Source organism: Cataglyphis hispanica, chromosome 18 (assembly GCF_021464435.1).
Source record: "Cataglyphis hispanica isolate Lineage 1 chromosome 18, ULB_Chis1_1.0, whole genome shotgun sequence".
Lineage (NCBI taxonomy): Eukaryota > Metazoa > Arthropoda > Insecta > Hymenoptera > Formicidae > Cataglyphis > Cataglyphis hispanica.
In genome coordinates, this window is record NC_065971.1 from 2,917,254 (window position 1) to 2,940,348 (window position 23,095).

At 33.5% G+C, this 23,095-nt stretch overlaps 1 protein-coding gene across 2 annotated transcripts in view; it reads right to left on the reverse strand.

The window, feature by feature from the left end:
- Positions 1–917: 917 nt before the first annotated feature.
- The window catches only part of LOC126856183 (uncharacterized), a 59,540-nt gene continuing 37,362 nt past the window's right edge, over positions 918–23,095 (reverse strand). The window contains exons 2-6 of one of the 2 annotated variants that reach the window (XM_050604461.1): positions 13,019–13,300; positions 11,486–11,975; positions 10,831–11,132; positions 7,668–7,923; positions 918–5,927 (exon numbers count right to left, since the gene is read on the reverse strand). In XM_050604461.1, coding sequence (XP_050460418.1) covers positions 3,453–5,927; positions 7,668–7,923; positions 10,831–11,132; positions 11,486–11,749 — 3,297 coding nt within the window. In that variant the 5' untranslated portion in view covers positions 11,750–11,975; positions 13,019–13,300 and the 3' untranslated portion in view covers positions 918–3,452. The remainder of the gene's footprint in view (positions 5,928–7,667; positions 7,924–10,830; positions 11,133–11,485; positions 11,976–13,018; positions 13,301–23,095) is intronic. The other variant, XM_050604462.1, reaches the window with a different exon arrangement.

Below are 23,095 nucleotides of genomic sequence, written 5' to 3' on the forward strand. Positions count from 1 at the left end.
CCTGTAAGAACAATGATAAATAATCCATCGGCAATCAATAATCGATCGACATTAATCAGGTATATATTGATCATTATTTTTCTATTTCAAATTTATCGTATCGATATTTCCGGAAAATTTCGTATTAAGCATTACGGCATTACATAAATTTAACGGTTCGTTTATCTTTTTTTTTACATCTTTTTCACATTAAAAACAAACTAATATGTATATATTTTTCATTTTATCCAAATTTATTTTTCGATTTACTTAGACGAATATAAAGATCATTTAGGACGATTTATAAATACCTTTCTAAGTTACCTCTAAATACTCTCTCGTTTTCTAAGAAAAAATTGTCTAAACTTAATTTTTTCTCAATCTTTAATATTTCCTTGGCGTTTCGCGTTATGCTCATTATGATGAAAAATGATATTTATTTTGAAATCACGTTTGCGTAATTTAGGAAATAAGATATATATATATATATATATATATATATATATATATATACGCTTTTCATGACTTTTTCTCGATCAGGATCATATATTTGGCGCGCGAATCGAAGCTTTCACATTTTCTCATGCTTAACATCTAGACAATAAAGGTATTTCATAAAAATATATCAATGCCTGTCATTTTCAGTGAATACTGGAGTTTTATTCTTACAGAATTTGATATAACGGTGTCCCGTGTAAAGGGAAATGGAAATTTTAGTGCTAATAAAACTCTGCACTTTGCTGTAAGATAATGATCAAGTGTTGTAAGATATATATTTAAGGAAATTTTTTTTACAACGCTATATTAAACATTCACTTCTTTGATATTTTTTCGAATATGATACGGAATATTTGTATTTTTTTGCAATTAATATATATATATATATATATATATATATATATATATATATATATATACAATGAGATCACTAAAAAAAATTTATATCCGTAACACTTGCCTTTATGTTATTGCAAGGCAAAAGATCTAGAAGGAAAAAAAATTAAAGCTAGGATATATCAGATCTTGTATCTATTTATAACTTTTACGATATGGAAGACAAATCGCGCAAGATCAGTCAATGTGAATACGAGTGAAAATAAGCGTTTTCTTTTTAGCTGCTTATATACGTTTGCTCATGTTTATTGATACATGCCTTAAAATTCTTTTCAATAAAATTCACGAATTGACTATTAAATTGCTTCAAGTATCGGGACACCGTTTAGGTACATGGAGCATATAGGAAACTTTATTTTTTATCTTCTTTTGAAAAATGTATTTTATAAGAGTATATGATAAAAATAATTTATACATTTATACGTGAATTTTCTCTCTCTCTCTCTCTCTCTCTCTCTCTCTCTCTCTTTCTTTCAATAATCTTATGTATAAAAGTATTTCGATATTTAATTGGCATTTAGTTGTGAGGATTGCGACACGATTTCTCTTATCCTCGCGTCCCGTAGATATACACATATTATTTTCATTATTCGAGTTAGCAAAAGCGATTTTTTTAACAGCGACGTAATACAAAAGTTAAATATTTTTATAGCACGCTCGCGAAAAAATTAATGTAAATGTATATAATGAAAAGTTACAGATAAAATAGCACACATGGTAGTTTCGATTACCCGTAGAAAATAACAATGCATCTAACGCTATTGGATTGCCCTTCGAAATTTATACTTCTGCTTTACTTTGGTCCTTCCTTCCAACTCTAGTATGTGTAATTATCTTTTCTTTCCAGCTTCCTTCATTTTTTATTTTGCGCATTTTTATTTAGTGTATAAAATACATATAATTTTGCTGTTTGCCATTAATATCATTTTTGGTGAAAAAAAGAGTTACTGTTTGAAAATATGTTTACACATAAATAGATTAAATTTCCATATTATTATTATTATTTTTTTTTTTGATAGAAAATTAAGTGATGAATATTAAAATTATCTATAATTCATATTTAAAAAAAAAATCACGCAAAAATGAAACCAAACGAAAATACTTGCGATTCGTCGACTTCGCAAAATATCATTATTATCCGCATTGTACATATCAGATTTTAGCAAGTTTTGCATCTTACTAAAGTATATATTATTCCGATAAATATTCTGCAATATATATTTACGATCTTCCCTAGTCAACAATTATATCATTTTCATCAGGTACACAAGCGATAACAGGTTACAAGCTTAAACTCGATGACGTCCGCGAAACTTTCGGATTCGATACAGTTCGCTTGGCACGCGATTCTGCGATTCACAAAACTTCTCTGAATAACTGTTTGATTTGCAGATCGATTCACAGAATGTAATAAACGCAATCGCGCGCGTATATATTTACACGTTACGATATACGTCACAGGCAATGCTTGGACCGCATAGAGAACTTCCTCTTATCTCGCAATACGACAAATATTAATTCATACACTGAGAAAAAAAAGTTGTTGATTTGACTAAATGTGTTCAACTGATTATTATTTTTTTAATTGAAATATTTAAGTATTTAAGTCAAATACGTCATGTTAAATTTAATATGTCGTATTTAACTTAAATATTTAAATATTTCAATTAAAGAAATAATAATCAGTTGAACACATTTAGTCAAATAAACAACTTTTTTTCTCAGTGTATTTGAGACGGAACATTATTTACGCATAACGATTTGGTCGGATAAATCGACAAAGAAATCATTCCTTTAAATTATTAAATATTCTTAATTCCGATGAAACGATTTATCGGTTTTAATTTATCGCTTTCTTACACATCGAATATGTTTATTAACTTGAACAACTATCGCGCGAAATAGCGATTATAATGTGTCTCTTTCTCTCTCTCGTAAAGTTTTCTCTTCTTCAATTACCTCATAGAGACACTATTAGTTCAACTTTAAACACATCGATTTTCTGCTGCGATTTATTACAATGTATTCGTGATTTTCACATATAATATCGCGTTTCCTATAACTAAAATTGTAGTTTATTGAAATTCTTTTTATATATATAAAATCAAAACACCGAATTTTTTTTTTAAAGATATAATTACAAAAATTTGATTGATTTTGAATTATTTCAGAGATGAAAAATGTAAATATGAGAGATGGAGATATGAATATATTGAAGGATTATAAGCACGATAGAAAAAGAGTATAAATCAAAGAGTTGTATGCTAAATAATCTAAAGTGAACACTGACTCGATATAGAAATGCTTATAATATCAGACTTAAATCGTTGAAATATTTTAACTCTCTTCTAAATACATATTTTCATTAATATTTAAGGTATATTTTTTAATAAAAATTCAACATTACAATTTATTGGATGACACACACACGACCAATAGAGGCCCTTTGAATGTTATTTGCAATTCCTAAATTTTTTCAAGAGAATAAAGTTCTGTGACTAGCAAGCATTTGTACGGAATATTCTGTACAAAAAATTTACAAGTTTCCCGTTTATATCTGTTTCTTCCACACTCTAGCTTCATACTTTGACACCGACACCATTGTCGCTCTTGATTTCCGACACGACGTCGAACGTAGGTGTGCAAATGTCGGTAGGCGTCGGGATGGCGAGGGGCGCTAATCGCGGATTTCTCTTGATCGGCGGATCCCTCAGGATGTAATTCGTGCTGGGCCTAACGCGTAATCTGTTCGCGTGCACAGCCGGCTCGAGTCTGAGAATCGCGCAGGATCGCGTCGACGGATACCTGACTCGGTGCACCGATTCTGTGGATCTGCTCTGAAATGCCGCCTCGATAACGCATCTCTTCAGATTTACCGTCGACATGGAATTATACGCCGACGACGACGTGTCCCGCTCGAACTCAGGCGTGAAATCGGGCGTGTAAATCGGTCCGTCGCTGTCCTCGAAAGACGTGAAGATGTCCGAGTTGGGTACAGACGGCGCGCTGAAGAAGGACTCGCGTAAAGATGACGATAGGGCGTCGGGACACATGAACGGATCCAAGGACGTGAGATCGTTGAGATCGCTGCCACTGTTGCAGGTCTGAAAATTGTTCACCGAGTAGGACGACGGGAACGTTTGATGTTCCGTCACGCTTGGCAGAATCTCTTGACTTCTCGAGGACTCGGACCATTTTGAGTCGGATGGCCGTCTCGAACTGAACCGGGTGGAGTCGTGCTCGCCAAAGATGGGCTCCGGTAATCTCGCGTCTTTACTCTTGTCCGAGTTCCTCAGTAGCGCTTCAAACAAATCAATCGGTTCCAACGTCGGCGTGTTACTGGATAGAAGATCGTTCTCTTGACTCATCATCTGATTATCGTTTCGTTCGGACGGTTCGCTATAGTCCTCGATGTTCAGCAACACGGTCGGTATCACCGGATCCGAATGCCTCACGGGACTGCATTTCTTACCTAGAGGTGATTTAGCGCGTTGTGCAACATTCATATTTGCAGCAGATTCTGGGATCTTGAGACTCTGCACTTCCTCGTCCTGAAGAGATGCCGAGTTAAAAGGATCGATAATTCCAACGGGACTCGGCGGTTCCGAGTGTATCGTCGGGACGATCAAGGAATCCATCAAGTTGGAAGGCTCCAATAGAGTTACACGGTGCTTTGAATACGGATCGATTGTATTAATTGACTCGGAGTGCTTCAATATATCCAGAGTTTTGCGAGTTTGTGTCACAGTTCTGGCAGTAAGGTTTGCTCTGTGCGTGTGAGCGCTTCTCGACGGTGGATCCAGGTTAATGAGATTAGCCAGTTTGTTCGACGTGATGGTCACTTGCGAGATACTCGGCGAGACGCTTTGTTTCGGTGTGCTTGCGTCGGAGTCCGGTCTAACGCTGTTGGACATAGATGACGATGACACGGAGGAATTATTTCGTAACCTAAGCTTTAGATTCGGGCTTGCGCGTCTGTAATGACCGCGGAACTTTGGTCGTGTATGCGAAATGATCTTGCTGCTAGATCTTCGTTGATCCTCCAGCTGTTGAGAGAGCATCATCGCGTGTCTCGCTAACGCAGCTTCGTATCCGTGATTGACATTTTGCACTGAATAGCCACGATTCTCTATGCCATTGTCGTTTGCCGGGAAGAGTTTTATGCTCCTCCCAGAAGCATGCGCCGTGGCCGCTTTGAGATTAGAATCCGACATAGACGATAAATTCGAGTTTCGCCTCTGAGAAACAACATTATTGTGGCAGAGTGCTTCATTGAAGTCCTTCGTGTTCACCACGGAAATGTTCGATCCATTCAGCATCGGATCCGACAACGCGTTCAACGGAAGAAACCTGCGACTGCCGTGCGCCCCGTCGCTCTTCAGGTTTTGATAAGATATAAACTTGGGCTCGGAGATGAGTGGGAAGCTTTTGTCGTTTAGCCGCTTGTGATTCAACCGTCGAAGATGCCTAATCTTGTTGAAGGTCGGATCCAGCAAATACTTGAGATTTTTGATCTTGTCGATGTTGTGATTGGAGTCAATTATGTGATTCCGATCGATGATGTATTTCGGATCGAGCATCTTCGTCAGATCGTGGATGCTCTCCTCGATTATATCGTCTGGCCGGCTACTGCAGGATGCAACGTGATTGATATGGTCGTGCTTCTCGAGCGAGATATCGGTCTGTCTGTCCGATATCTCCAGAGCAGATTTTCTGCTGGCAAAGAGAACGTTATGCTGTTTGGCAGCGGTAAAGCAGTTCTCCACAGACGGATGCCGTCTACTCTCATTGCTGTCGTTGTTCACCTCGGCCAGCTCGAGATTCGTATTGGAGCCACGTTTCATGGGCGAGCAACCATAGCGGATCGGCATCACACCGAACAAAGTGATTAGATCCTCGGCAATCTTCCCGGCGGCGACGCGCATTTCGCCGTGATGAAAAGCATAGACCCATGGATTCGCGCCGCTGTGCGCTAAAATCGGCAAACCCAGCCACACCACCGCCCATTCTGACAGGATGTTGGTGCCACAGAAAATGTCTATCAACATGCAAGTCTGAAAAATAAAGAGAGAAAGGTGCTCGACATTCTTGTTAAAGCGATATGCAACGACTGTGATGTCACGATCAAAGTGAAGAGGATAGATTTTTACAATGGCTGAAAGTATCGATTTCCGAAGAAATATTCAAAAACCGATACGAACGCCGAGACGCCCTTTGAAATCTGCCCCCTTCCACGTGTAAGAATTATTTCACGATGCATCGCATCACTTGCACGCTTGTTTGGTTCAAAAGCGGAACATAAATATTGTTTCTTCGCCGCGAGTTAATTTATTAACTCACAAATCTTCTGCATTGTCAATGAAACGCTTGAGTTAATTAACGATTTCTTGTTCATCGTTGCTATTAAAAGAACTTTGAATTAAATCACGCCAATTTGCAAAGTTTTCACGTTAAAAAAGAATTCAAGCACAATTTTTCTTAATTTTGAAAATATTTGAAATTATTTCCGTTTATTTTTTTATACAGAAGCAACGAAGGGCACGTTATCAAAACATGTCATAGTGACGTAGTTTTCTATCTTTTTTGTAGTTTGTAAGTATGCATTTGTCACGTTTCTAGCTTTTGCAATTTCATAAATTACGTCGTTTCATAAATTCGGTCTCCCCCGAGTTTAACGAAACTTTCGCTCGCTTAAGATAAGTTGCGACAAGTCGAGGTCAAGAAAACTTTATCGTTAACTTCGATATTGCTGTTTTCGAAATCGATCAATTTAGTCCTAAGATAATCCGATGTATTAATGCTTATTGTTAGTCTCGGAACTTTTTCTGTTGTAGATCAAATTTATTAGATATTTTTTTTGCGCGGCGTATCTCATCTGGTTCATTCTCAGCGAAGATATTCAACAAATCGCACACGATCGTGATACGAATTCTATCGTAATTTAAATTTTACAGTCCTGTTTCATTTTGCAAAACAAAATTTTACGCAGATCGGTAAACATGCATCAGCTGATCGCCTCATAATAAAAACTCAGAACGATTCTCGTTGCCAGTGCGCGTCGCTCGACTCAGCTGACGGAGATAATATGTGCGATAAAAATTGCACGCATTACTGCCAGCAACGTACGGATCGTGCCAAAGAATAAACAAGTCATTATCTTCCGACCCAAAGTAATCGTCCGTAACCGAGATGAGCATCAACGACGTTCGCACAGATGGGAGACGGAATTTCATAAACAGATTTTTATAAAGCGAAGAGGGTTAAAAAGGCGAATAAGACAAACGGGATAAATCGATACACGCGCACTTATTCGACCTTGGAAAAAATTGAAAAATCGCGTGACAAGTTAATCACACGTCGGACTCAATATGCCGATCACTTTTCCATACGTCGGCATTAATATTGTAACGTAAACTTCGTGCGCTTTATTCTCGCTCTTCTCTGTATGGGGTCTGTATACCGACATTATTACTCGTCGCATCATAGAACACCTTATGAACACTATATTAGACTTAAATCTCGTTTTCCGTTGCGGTCACGTAGCGCGCGCCCCGAGCGAAATGAAATTGATGTCATCACCCGTCCGACGCGACAATATTTAAGTAGCGACGGAGCTTTAACGATCAGACACGTCGCAACGTGCGGCCGTAGTTCTCGGAGCTCGTATTTTTTATACGAACACGCGGCAGCTCGCAGCACAGTCTTTTAAAATTCTTTTACGGTGGCAAAAAAAATAAAAGAAAGAAAAGATCATGAAAACAATTTTGCGCGGCGTGCTTGCGTTGTTCACTCACTTGAAATGGAAGCCATAGGATGAGAAACGCACCGACCGTAACCGCCAACGTCTGTCCGTAACGAGGCAGCACCAAGGTCTGTGTTTGATGTCTGAATGATAATTCCACTGTGTAAATTGCGCGTGCGTGTGCACGTGCGACGAGATAAACGTACATGTAGCAGCTCAGCAGGACCAAGGCGCTCGGTGCCCAGACTGCCCCGAACAGAAACAGCCTGACCGGTGGTAGGATGGCCGTGTCGAATCTGCAGCTTCCGCTGCAAGATAAAATTAACATTGACTGAAGGGGGGATAAAATACAAAATCTCGTACAAATAAAATGCAACTAGTTTTAATATTGTTAATAGTTTTAATATTAAATGGAAATTTTTTTTTATTGACTTATATTAAATTTCACAAAATATTTTAGCATATATATATATATATATATATATATATATATATATATATATATATTATAGTACATACCGACATATTAAAAAAAAAAAAAAAGATACGCGTGGGCGGAATATACGTTGTCAGATATAACTGCTTATAAAAATTTATATCTCATAAATGCAATGTCCGTAATATAAGTGCAACGAGATAGATATGGGATCTGTGCAACGGACTGGGAATGGGATCGATCGATTCAAGTTCCCCCAGGCTACTTTGTGATTGCGTAAAGGTACGGTATCAAAGGGATAAAGAATCTTCTTTTCGCTCTTTGTAACTTACGTTTTAACGCGTCGCTTGACCGCCTATGCGCAATTTGCATCATGTCGAGCTTACGAAGTGAAAGACTTTCTCACCTCGTCAGTTGGTACAAGCAATATACTGTAGATATATCGGTGTAATTCCTGACAACGATGTAATGGGAGACTCCCCTGTGTTTTTATATCGCATTTAGATTGCATGATTTGAACTTTGAATGTAGAAAGATTATGTTTATGTTGAGATTGTGCTAAAAATTTGTTACATACCGTCCGCTTTCAAAGAATTACAAGCCGCGATCACAGATTGACAAAGTCATCTGTTGAATAGAAAAATATTGTCTACAGGGTACCTTTTTTCGAATTATATTTTGAAGCTTATTTGCTGATATTGAAATAGGGAATAAAAGTAGACATAAAGGATATATATTTTTTGATCATTATCGAGTTAAAGTTAACAAGAAAATTATTCTATTATATATATCTTTATATAGTCTGAGTAGCATCATACATTTCTTTAAAAAGATCACGATGATGTTGTTCTGTTATAAGATACAATTACGGCGTTGAGCTCTTTGACAGTTTGTTTATTATACTAAAGCATTAAAAAGATAATGGAGGGTTAAAAATAGCAAGACTGAATATAGTTTGATCCTCATTCTTGCAACTCATATATATTATAATCTTGAACATGCTAAGCACGTACAAATCTTTTACTTATTATGCTATCTGTACAATATCCGTTCTTTTCGAAATGCCACGTGTCGTTGAATAATATGCGATGCATTTTAGATGATGTAGGTGTTTTCAGATGGAACTTTAATAGAGTTTCTCACAATTCTATTCATAGCAATGTAGCGCATGGCATTAGAAAGTTTGTTTAGCGCTACAAGTGTCCGTTGAACACTCGATGGATCGTCCCATTTTTAAAATCTTAATCAATGGAAGGTTAACTCAATCGAACTTTGCTGAGTAAGCTGATTGTATTTATCGATCAACGAATTAATTTGTTTTTGCATACTTTAAATATCGCTTTTATCATCTCTGATTATTTTCGCGGTAGTCATACTGCATGTAACTCACTTTTGCTGTGTAAGGAGAGTTTTTCATTATAATCATTCTTTTCCAAAAAAAAAGTTTCTTTATTTTTCAGAGATAATAAATAATAAATGTATCCGAGATTTAAACGCGCGATATATTATCAGTAAAATATTATCCTAAATAATATATTTATCCGGAATTAGGAGGAGTATGCTATAAGAAATTGTATCACTTATTTCCATTGATTGAATAACGTTTGACTTGAAATCTTTTTCATAAATGCCTGGACGTGAAAAATATCGCACATTAAATAAAAAACTGCAGAGAGAGATATATTAATAAGAGATCGTGTTTGACTTCGTTTGTGATTCTTTAATTGCATGAAATAATGTTAAATTTTTTTTGCTTCTATTTATTTTTATTAACCTATGATATTATAATTGAAATATTTAAATAGTCATATTTTAGAACAATAAATATAGCGAATTTAATAATACTCAAATTCAAATTATCACGTGCAATATTGGATATTATTAGTATATGAAACATTTGAATGTATATTATTAAGCACATTTTATCGCAATCAGTTGTAATTTAACATTTAGCGATTAATTGGAGATTCTGGATAAATATGATTATTTGTGGAAGCGTGTACAAAATTATAAATAACCATTAATTTTTTTTTTCTTTTTGTGTTTATGGAACGTGACTAGAAAAGAATTTGGTTTTAATAATTTTCTGGAGGTATTTTGTTTGCTGATATATGTGGGAAGAGATTAAAATAGAATCTGATACACTGTAATAAAGTTGAATATTTTCAAGAAATTCACTATAAAATATAAAAGCAAATTATTTTATCTTAGAGAAGGACAATAATAATCTCAAAAATTTTATATTAAACATAAATTACCCATGCGTATCGTTACTTTGCTAAGATCTCCTTGAATATTTATTGATATAAAAATAGAAAAAAAGAATAAAAATTAAAAATAGAACAAGAATTAAAAAATAAAATACGTGCGCGTATTGTATTTTAAATTAAACGATTCATATAGTGAATCCATTTCAACTTGAATTAGGTAATTTTACTTGAGATGAATAATTCCGAAAATCGCTCTCTATTGTATATTCCCCGGAGTAATCCTAAATAATAAATGTACACGAGATTTATGTGAGAATATATACCATCAGCAGAGATTATTTTAAATAATAGATTTATCTTGGAATTAACACGGAAGAGAATACTACAAAAAATTGCCATTTATATTTACTGATTGAATAACGCTTGGCTTATTATATCTTGTAACAATCTCTTGTATCTCTTTACAATTTGCCGCGAAAATTTTTCAGCAGCTTAAATTGTTTTCGATAAATGCGCAATGTTACTATAAAAATACTACAACGTAAGAAATATTAAATAAAAATCTTTACCTATGCGACTGCATCTTTCCGGTGATTTGAGCGTAGATGAGGGGCGAGAGGCCGATGGCGATAGCATATATCCAAAAAACCGCGATATACTTTTCTATGCTGCTGTGAGTGATGATGTTCTTGTATCGCAACGGTTGCGCCAATGAAGTCAAACGATCAACCGCGATTGCCACCGTCACCAGGACGCTTACGCTGCAGAGCGCGATTATGATGCAGTACGGCACGATGCAGAGGGCGGAGACGCCGTTTTCCGGTAGACCGGAGAGCTCGAGTTGCATCCCGAAGGGCATAAACACGCCAACCTGCCAACATGAGAGAAGAGCTTGCCCATTTACCGCAAATCTAAATGAGTATCTGTGCTTGTGTTGTTGATTGAATGAAAACCGGACTCGTCATCAAGAGACACGTAGAGTCAATATTGACATTATACTAGGAACCAGCTTATGCGAGAGCATTGTAAAACATGAGTAAATGAGTAAATTTACTAGTAATTAAATATATATATATATAATTTTTAATGACAAATTTTCCTCTTATTTTTATGTGTTTTTCAGAAATGTATCAATCGTATGATAATATATATACTGTTTTAAATGTTAATACTTTTTATAATTAAAGACTGTATTGTAGAAAGAGTTGATAATAATAATCTCACCCCGAAATCGCTAATGGCCAAGGAGACTAGTAAGCAATTGGAAGCGGTTCGGAGTCTCTTGTACTTGTAGAAGGCGGCGAGGATGATGGAGTTGCCGGTGACAGTGACAGGTGACAGAATGCACACTATGAAGACTGCTAGAACCACCGAGATGGGACTGACGTCCTGTCGCGCGTCTATCTCGGTGGCGGTTATAAGAGCGGTCGTCAGTTCTTCGGCGACGGCGGTGGACGGTAGCGATGTGTCCGTGGCAAGCGTTGACATTGTCGTTCTCGCGGCAATAACCGAGTCCGCACTTATCCTCGTCTATACGACTTTGCTTCAGGTCAAGTTGCCTTCGTCCTCGTAGACGCGTCCTCCTCTGTACAACATCATGACGCAATGTCTTCCAGACTATCACGTCGCGTCAGAACGACACCGACGATCGACGGCGAGATTACTCGCCCTTAAACACGCGGATGATCAGCCGCGTTGACGTCGTCGCTCCACGCTATAAGTAAATCATTTTTCATGCGAATAATTGGATTATCCCCGGGATAATGAGTGCTTTTGGGATGCAATCATCGTTAATCTTCGATCATCGTATTTTTAATTATTCGATAATGACAGAGATATGCGGATCGTGATTAATAATAGAAAATCAATATAAATATAATGATATCGCAAATTAATGTGTGACTAAAAATTTTTGGTAATTACATTATTACGGAATTTGAAAACTTATTTACACATGTCTCCTGTACTTTACAGCATAATAACTGAATGTATATTATAAAGTAAATTGCCTTTCACTGTATATATATTTATATCATATTTTATCGTTTAGAAAAAGTAAAAAAGAAATAATAATGGAAATTTAAAAAGTAATTACAATAGATGTCATATATATTTTATTCTATAATATAGTATCGGTATAATATTGGTATAAAATTTTATAAAACAATAGCATGACATTGATATGTTATGTGATATAGATGGAATTATTGGCATAAATTGATTTACAAGACCTAGATTTCTGCATTCTTTCTATTTTTACTGTTTTTATTTTAATGAAACTTTTACATTTAAACTATAATTTTATATTGTGTTATTTCAAATTTTGTATTATTTTTACTGGAAGATAGTTTTAAACTGTGGAATCTTATTATTGTCATGTGCAAAATTAAAATACAAGATGGAACTATAAAAATTAAACTTTACTTTGTGCAGTTTTATAATTTATCGGCTTTAAAATCATAAAATTATCGATTTTAATTAAACGTTCGAAAAAAATATTTTTCTTCTTACTTAATTACGCTTGCGCAACACTTAATTTGCGAAAATATTCCACTCATTTTAAAAGTAAATTTTAAATATAACTTTATCTCTCTTTGCTGCCATAAATATTTACTTTTTTATAGAGTAACCTATTTATTTCCAGATTTCTAATTATTTTTGTGCGATTCTAGAACAATGCTCAATAATTTTTGGCTGGTGAGATAATTCTTTATAAAATAGGTGTTTCTTTCACAAGATTCAGTTCTTTCTACTGACCTTTCATGTTGTGGTTTGTTCCCAGAGGCATTGCAACTTGCCATGTTCAGCAATCTGAGACTTTCTACCTCATTGACGAAAGATTCGTGGCTTGAAGTGCTTGAGCTTAACTGGAATAATCAATCCGTTGAGAAATTACAAGCCGTAACGTCGAGTTTCTTGATTTTTCGATTAGAAATCGGAAGTGGATTGATGTAATATGTTCTTGAATCTTTTTTGCACCTATTTTTCTCTCATTCTTCACTTTACAATTTCTCCGACTTTATTATATTCTTTTGTCACCTGAAATTAAACGTATATCCTCATTTTTAATTATCTTTCCTTTAAAAATACAGCTATTGTATTAAATTTTCTTTCATATAAAATCGTAATGCACATAAAGTGCACGTATCTGACATATTGTGAAATTTTTAATTTTATTTTGTGCTGTTTACATTAAAATAAGATTTTACATTAACATAGTTAAGGTTAAATTTTTTTCATAAAAAATAAGCATCGGTCTCCTTTTCATCTTTCTATCAAAATTTTATTACCTTATCATAGTGATTTTTTTTTCGAAAGTATCGCAATTATGCGCTTTTGAATTATTTTTTTATAAATATTTTCCGATAACTCAAGTAATTAATAATTATTTCGTGTAAAAGAGTGATTGTCACCGAGTTGCAGGCATAACCATCGCATTCTTTCTGATATTTCCATTTTTTAAAAACAAAAAAAAAATAATTTAATCTCGTATGCATGAAAAGGAAAGAGCTTACGGATGTCACGCGAATGATATCCATCTGTTTGCGAACAAAAGGCGATGGAGAGAGAGCTTAAATTCGCTCGTGCAGTAGCCATTAGTTCGCATTTGCAATTCGGATGAACCGGAACGCGACGTTAATGCTCGCACGGTGGACGATGGTCAGCATCTGAATGTCTGTGCGGGTTTTAATTCCATTAGGATCGACTGGAGGCAATTTGCTGGACGAGGGCCCACGTGGCAGTTCTTGCGACACGAGGTCGTTTAATTAATTCCGAAGTGTCAAAACGCGGAACGCTTTGTCTCGGGAACTGCATTTTCTCACGTCTAAAGTTCAATCCCCGCTATTACGATTACTTCTTTGAGTAATTAAAACCGGCTCTCTAGTGCTTTTAATCTTTTTAATTAAATATTCATTTTTCAAGTGCACACATACCGCAACTATCTACAGAGCGAATACTTTACTTAAACGGGGATTCGGAGAATTTATTGAATATTTAAAGATAAAATATGATTAAATTATGTTTTTAGTAAAAAAAGATTATATAAATATTATTATAAAAATTATATATCACGTAAGCGAATAGATAATACAGAAATAAAAGCATATTATTGAGAAACAATTTAAATCGGAAATATCGATGATATTAATATCCTGAATAATTGGTCACTTTTTCTGTAATTTAGTATTCGAATTTTATGCTCTATTTTCGCAAATTTTAATACGTTTTAATTAATACGTTTTGTACGAACACGTAACGTTAATTGAATTTTCGTGTAATGTCTTATTAATCATTTGTCAATCATATAAACCCAATTTATCGAGTGTCATTATGATAACCATAACAGAAATAATAGAAATAATAGAAATAATAGAAATTGATGGTTTGTCTGCGATGCAGGATTTTATCTTCTACTTGCAATTTATCGTCATTAATCAAGATTGTATTAGACGCGTAATGTTCGCCCCCTCATTTCTGTTTTTGTTGCCGGTAGTACGATCTAAAACAACTATCCAAACGAAGGATAGCATGAATAAATCGCGGCAAAGCAAATTTGCATCTCGTGAACCTTATGAATGCTGAGCAATAAAAATAGCACGACGTGACAACACGTGCAAAGAATCTAATAACTGATAAAAAAGCGTAAGCTTCAGGCTTTAATTCACATTTTACAGAAAATAAAGACAATTTCCATAGCTCCTTTAATATTATAAAGTTTTAGACACTACAAATTATTATTTTTGTTCGTATCAATGGATCAATATTCGGATCAATGGATATAAAAAAATACATGGAAAAAACACTACATTATACAGATCAAATATTTGCAAGCATTCCCCTTTTTTTTAAATGTAGAAATTCGATTCTTAATATTTTTTTTTATTCAATTTTTTTTTTATTCAAATCCTCAAAAAAAAAAATAAATAATCTCTCTTTTTTTGTATATACATTATATTTTTAAATTACTAAAATTTTTAAAAATAAAAAATCTAGTTTCTCTTTTTGTGACTGTCTTAATTCAGATTTTCGAATGATATTGCATCAGTGTTAGAAATTGGGAAGAGCTTTTGTTTAAGGAAAAGATTGTTTCATGGCAAGTGACGACAGTGAAGCGAATTTCAGGGAAGCGTACCTTTCGCGTATACCATTTTACATCGATGATTGATTGGAAACACGTCGAAACAAATGCTAGAACGTTTTTCAGTTGAGCGTTTCGCGTATCGAATCTATAGTCAATCATCGGAACGGAAAACAAATTGCGTTACAGCGACAACAAGCGATGAGTGAGATACGTCAGTTTTTTGGCGGATAAATCATGCAGTCCCATATTTCGGGATAACTGATTCGATTTCCGATAGAGGCTGACAAGTCGTCGTTGAAAGAGCTAGTCGGATAATTAACTTAGAAATTGTACGTTTAATTACGGAAGGATGGAAAAATCGCAGCACAAGGGCTCGCTTTTTTCATTCGTGTCCCTATGTCCCGTGATTTAATTGCGGTTTGTGGGACATCGCGCTAAGATCGGAAAATGTCTCGACCTGATTGCCTCTGAACTTTGCGATCGATTAGACTAATATCGGAAAAATGTAGGATTAATCGCATAGAGAGAGCGAATCGTGTCCGGAAAAAATTTTTATTACGCTTTATATGATAAAATAAATCTAATATAAGTGAATAAAAATTTGGTTATTTCTGTCTATATATATATATATATATATTTTTAATGTGCGGATCACATACGAATTGATGTGGTATATATCAATTTCACTCACTTATTTGTCATGCAAAGCATACGCTGTTGTTTATCTGTGCGCTTTAGATTTTTGTATGAAATATAGAAAAAAAAAAATTAATTTTTTGACATTTCTGTATAATTCCAAAAATAGATATACGTTAAATTTGAATTATTCGTATAATATTAAATATGAATTAAAATTCACAGGTTTGCGGTCACGGTTAAAGAAAAAAAAGCCCTGTGAGAGACTGTTCAATCGTTTTTCTCTTGAATGATAAACTTTATGATTATCTGATAAAGCGCGAAATATGTAGATTTTATTTAATATATACATGAGTTTTTTTAATTATAATATGATGGTTTCAGCGCAAAGACAGGATTATGCAATATTTATGCCGAGCGTGTCATTCACTATATTTATTCCTATCATTGATGGCATGAATATTCAGATTTAGATTTCATTGAGTCATGCATTGCTAATCATCTTGTCCTTACGATGTTAATAATGTGACAAATCTTCGACGCCAACGCGAGAGCATGACATTTATTCTTACTAACTTCGAGAGTAGTTACGTACGTAAATGCATTATATAAATACATGATGCAACGATTATAATTGTGATCGTTTGGATTTGATCAAATCTTATTTACGTGACTTATTCGTAAATTCCATTTTGATATTTCTTTACTGCAATGAAAAGCGTGAGACATCGAGACATTTATCTTCTCGGAATATCACGTATCTTCTATCGGCTTCATTATCTAAAGTCGACTAAGTAATGAGATAGATTATTTTTATGAAATGCAGTGTCCAAAGATGCGCAAGAGAGAAAGTAAAAGTTTTTTTTAGAACGCGTACTGTGTTTGACGAGATTCCATAGGACGGTAATCACAGTGGAAACTCTGAAAATATGAAAAAATGAATGTCACGGATTTGACCATGACATCGTGAGAATAACGGCCTTGATATCATATAACAAAAAATGTCGACAGTGTTATGTGTGGATTTATCGAAGGTTACGCTAATTGATACAAGTTACGATAGCTATAATGAAAAGCATCGAATTGAGAGCGAAAATTGTTTCGTGGAAATCTATGATATTAATGCAAATCATATTGTGCCAATAATTAAAATTTTTTAATATATTATGTATGAATAATTCATATTATAAAATACTTTTATTCGCGCGAAATTGTCAATATATCCGACAATATTTTTGTCACTTTTGCTACGCTTGTTTTTTCCTTTGAACAAATCTTTCCCTCTTTATATATATGCCTGGAAGGCTTATGTTTGTTTGAAAAAAATATATTTATTTTAGCATAAAAATCGATAGCAGAAATTCACATGACTATATGTTAAAAGAAATCTCGATATCCCAAAAAAAAATTTATGAAATTTTTCTATACGCCACGCATTTGCATACAATTCATCTCAACGAAAAATCTAGAAAATATATTTATTTGCATTGTATAATTATTATACAGAAAACTGTACATATTTTGAAAAAAAAAAACCGCAATTTTAACTTGTTTATAAAAATAGATTTACCATCAATCACGGCGACTTGCGCATCAAAAGTGTCCTTAAATAAATGTAAATGCGCTTGACCTGTTTTATCACTGATACTTAATATCGTCGCCATAGAATCCCGCGTTTGCCTCGATATCCTTGCTATATCTGCATTTCTAGTTGCCTTTGTAAGTGACCTGATGTGTAGATATTTCTGAACTGCGTGACGTAATTTCTAGGATTCGTCCATATTGACCGAATGTCAACTTCCGATGTTAATATCCGGTGGAGAAACGAACGAGATCCAGTATTACGTGTTGGAATGCAAGGTTTCTTACGAAACAGGAAATACCGCGGATAGTGCGAAACTTGAATAATCAATATCGATGGCAGTGAAAAACTTCGAACGTGATGTTCTTGCTTAACTCAGAAGTGTAATAAAGAGAATTGTCTCCCATAAAAAGAAGATTCAAGTTCTCGAAAGATTGCTGAAGAAATGTTTTACTCGCCGAAGATGACATTTCTTGTAAAGAAACATCTGTCTGATTTTTTCGTCTCTGCAAATAAGAAGCTAGAAATTATTAATAGAATTAAACAAGCTATTGTTTTTGCACAAGAAGCTTAACAATAACACTTTGCAATCGAAATCTATTAAATCCGTATATTTTATTCTAGATATATATGTTCATCCAACAAATAATGTATTATGTTTAACGAAGCTGCATTTAATATATTTATTCAATAGCAATCGTTATGTAATGCTAAGAATCAGTGAATCATAAATATTGTATCTCAATTTACGATCGAGAATAAATTATCGGGAATATTATAGAAATGGCAGAAATATCTCATTTTCTTAATATATTTGTTCTGTACAGTGTACACAATGGGGCATAATCAATTATATTTGGTTTATCATTATTGATTTTAATGGTTTTTAAAAAAATCGTATTTATGTATATTCAAATTACATTTGCAAAATTGATTGAAAATTAATATTTAATATAAACTGAATATAAGTCAGCAAGAAAAAATGAAATTAGCGTTTATATATTTTTACGGTTCAAAGAATACGAGCCATCACCGAAAGAAAATTGTTCGATGTTATTCAACCTGGAGTTTGCAAATGATGCTGCGGTGATATATCTTCATTCGTAAGCTGAGTCACAAATGCAAACGCGCTGACGGGTAGCTGTGCAAAATGCAGTTACAAAATTATACAATGTTAACGAAAAATGATTGAATTTTCTTGTTGCAGCAAAATACGCAGCTCGAGAGATATTTGCGATTAAATATTTCTGTATTGTAATTTTTTTATTTATACAGAAACATGATGGTATGTGAAACATACATGCAATTATTAGTTTTCTCATGTTGATAACGAATCTTTATATATCACGTTTCAATAATTGTCTGCGACAGAAGTAATTTCTTTATCTATTACGATAATATAAGCTATTAAATCGAAACGAGTTGCTATAAAATCGAGTTATTGGCCAGCCAAATGGGGAAATAAAAATAAAAATGTCTTTTGATCTTGTTCGAGAAAATGATTTAAATTAATTTTAAATTGGTTTAAATTGTCCTTCTCATGTTTTTGTGCAGTTAATTCAAATTTTTGAAACAGATTTTTTTTCTTCCAAAATGTGCATTTTTTTCGCACATAATCGCGAAAAAATGCTTAATTTGCATACTTTTTGTTAGATGACTGCTATGTTGCACGCCAAGTGCTTTATGCTTGTAAAATACGGCAATGCGAAATTTCTCGAAAGCGTGCTTTATCGCAACAAGCACGTTGTTCACAAAGAGATTTAAATTTACATACATATCATATATGGAGCAAAACGATCGCTTAGAATAACTGTTTGCCTATTAACTGACTTCCGCAACTGCGGCATGTTTAAATAAGAAGCGTGGCTCAAGATACACAATGAAAGAAAGAGAGAGAGAGAGAGAGAGAGAGAGAGAGAGAAAATTTGAAATTAAAGCTGTTTCACAATTTAAGTCTTACATATTCGTATTTTGAAATCATTATTCATATCTGAGAAGAATACTTTACTCTGTTTTAACTTTTTCATGGTTGAAGTCGGAAGAAATTACAGTCACAGACTGCGCGGACAAGCTAGTAGAAAAAATATTTATTCATCCTCATGAAAAAGGCACAGAAGAGCGAAGGTTTCTTTACGCAGAAATTTTTTTTTATACATTGAATTCAATTAAATTTTTTATAGCTAAATTTAAGAAACGAGAAATAAACGAGTATTTTTATAATTTTAAACATGCGTCATAAGTAATGCTAGCTAAAAGAGCTTTATTAAGGAAGATCATTTAATCAGGTTAATTAAAGGGATATTAAACGTGAGTTTATAATTATTCTGGAAAATGTATAATTCATCAAAATATAAATATAATTAAATTTTCAGTTTAAAACGTAAAGTTTAATTAATTTTAGAAAAGAAAAATAAAGACGGGATAAAATTTTTATTTTATTTTATTTTATTTTATTTGAATTAAACATCCGAAATAGATATATAAGTTAGTACCTCAAATTAGCATGCTTACGACATTCAGATAAATTTTAACAAAAATCAAACTTCGGGGGCAAAAATAATAAGCGTTGTATTTTTTGCGTTGAAGAATTGTGAAAACGATGCGAAGAGTTTAAATTTCCTTGTAATTACTATAAATTCGATTGTTCCCTCTTTCTTCTCCTTCAGACGCGCTTCGGTAAAACTCCATGGCGAGTTATGAACAAAATTGCATTTGCATATTTTCTACAGCTGAAGGAACTTGGATGGACTTCAATGAATTTATACTAAAACTGGCTACATGAAACGGCAAGATAATACTACTATAATTTATATTAATTTAACTTCGCGGTATTTATTACGAAATTACAACGATATTAACATACTGATATAACACAGGAAATACTATTAAGATGTAAGCCTAATTTTCCTTTTGTATAAAGCATAGGATGCGCGCGCGCACACGCACATATATTTATTTCTTGCATAATATACATACAACTGAACAGAGACACGAAGGAGAATTTTCATGCGCCATTTTATCGATTGTTTATGGGAGATAATAAAATAATTTAAATTTATGAAAAAAATATGGAAAGCTTAATGTAGAGTGGAGTTGGCAGTATGTAATTAATTGTGGTCTCTAATTATTAATTAGCAAATGGTAAAGAGCTTTGATAATTATAGTTTCAGCTTCACGGATATGCTTGAAAAATAATAAAAACATAAATTTTATAAAGCTGAAAATATATAAAGCACTATTACAATTTGATATAATATTTGTAAAATTTGATGAGTAATATTTGTAAGATCTGGTAAGTAATATTTATAAAATTTGATGAGTAATATTTATAAAATTAAAGAATGCGTTCTATTACATTGTTTTTAGTACTGATAATTTTTATTTTCCATTAAATCGTAGCGAAATATTTTCTAATAGGAAACGCATTGAAGTGACAAGGATCAGAAAATCGAATTATCGAAGTGGTTCGTATCACCATCGCCATCTCGCGCATCCATTTTACTTTGACACATTCATCACGTCGAGGAATGTCAAATATTCGAGTCAGCTGATTCGAAATTACAATCTGTGAAATAAATCTTAGCTTTACAGTTATACACTTTGTCGCGCTTCATACACAATTTGAGAGAAATTAAAAGTAATTATCGCGTAAATATTTTTAATTTAATTCTTATAAATATCTAATAAAATGCAATCTAAATTGATTTAGATTGCATTTTAAAGGGTTTATAAAGAAAATAAGATCTTGTCTTCCGCGTTTGAGAACTTACATGTGTTATAAGCATGCGATTTTTAATCGCTGAGTAACTATACGAGCGTATGGCAAAAATGGGAAATCAAAGTCAGTTTTGTATATTAATTTATAATATTAATTAATTAATCTATCATCGATGTATCAATCCTTCTGGAATTTTATGTAGCATTCCTGATTTCTCTGACCTGATCGTGTCTCTATCGATGTTACGAATATGTCTTACTATGCGGGGCGAGGATAGCGACTTCTATTCAGGGAAGATTAATTCGACGGTGCAGCACATTTCCCAAGCGAATCCGGTCGAATATCGCTTATAAATCGTGTCGGTGAGTTCACGTACCAATTTTCATTCGATACGTTAGCCAGTCTCGGTTAGGTTTCGCATTCATTCCATAAATAAGTCGGCAAAACTTTTTGCCGACGTTTTATCGTCGTTACATGTTTTATTTTCACGATATTGTCTAATTTTTTAATACAAGTTAATAAAAACATTGAATTGAGCAGTTAAAATTATATAAAAACGATCTTATTCGTTATTATTACTAGAATATTATAAACGCGCCATTTATTTTATGTGTATGTGTACATAATTACTTACATATTAATTTTAGTTTTTTACTTTTTCAAAATAAATTAAATAAAAATTACACACCCACTTAATATTTGAACTATCAAATGTGTCGTTCAGTTATGACAAGTTTTTATTAATATAAAGTAATGTTCAGTGCATCATCGAGATAACCAATCAACATCGCGAAAAAGAGGTAACAATATTGCCAGTATCGATTTAATAAACTCTGTGATATATTAATTGATAATTTAATAATTGATTTACAATTTAAAATACATGTATAATTTAATATTCCGTTTGTATATACGTATATAGTACGGAAAATATTTCGGCAACGAATTATCAAAACATAACATGGTACACGGCCTTGACGATGTAAACATTGGCGCGCTATTAACGTTACGGCTTTATTATTCTCACGACGACACTCGAACAGTAAGGAAGTAGAACGCGAGACATTCCATCAAATTTCTTTATTCAACGCGATCGCGACAAGTATCGAGAAATAATTTGATTATAAATAATTAATTATCTTTCACACACTTTAAATTTTGAAAAATACATAATTACATCGTAACGAATAAATTTCGAAGCGCGTATTTTGCGTGACGTTTTAATTAAGAATCGAAATGATTAGAATCAAAATTGTTAATTATTGTTTTATCGCGATATTTCTCTCTCTTTCTCTCTTTATAAACAATAATTATTTCTTTAAAAATACTTAATTTTTGATTATATTTTATTCGATACTTTATAATTTAATTTTTCGACAATTTAAATATGATTCAGCTAGAGAACGCGTAATCAAATCGCAAGTTTGAATTATGATTAACATAATAATAAGCTTCATAATATATTAATTGTTTATTAAATAATTAATCTATAATTTAAAATACTTTTATTATTTAATATTTCGCACCGTATATACGTCATAATACGCTACATATTTTCGGCCGCGAAAACAATAACATTGTATTCAGCCTTGGCGATATAAACATTAGCGCGCTATTGTTAACGTCTCACGACTTGTTATCATTCATACAGCAACGCTCGAGTAATAAAGTAATACTTGACGATTCGTAGTACAATTCTCGCGTGAAACGGAGTTTGATCGTGCCGAAGTTTGAAAGTGCGGGAGTGTCGTTCAAAGTATCGCGCGTACAAGTGCGGTAGTATCTTTTAATAAAAGTGCGGCAGTGCCGTTTAAG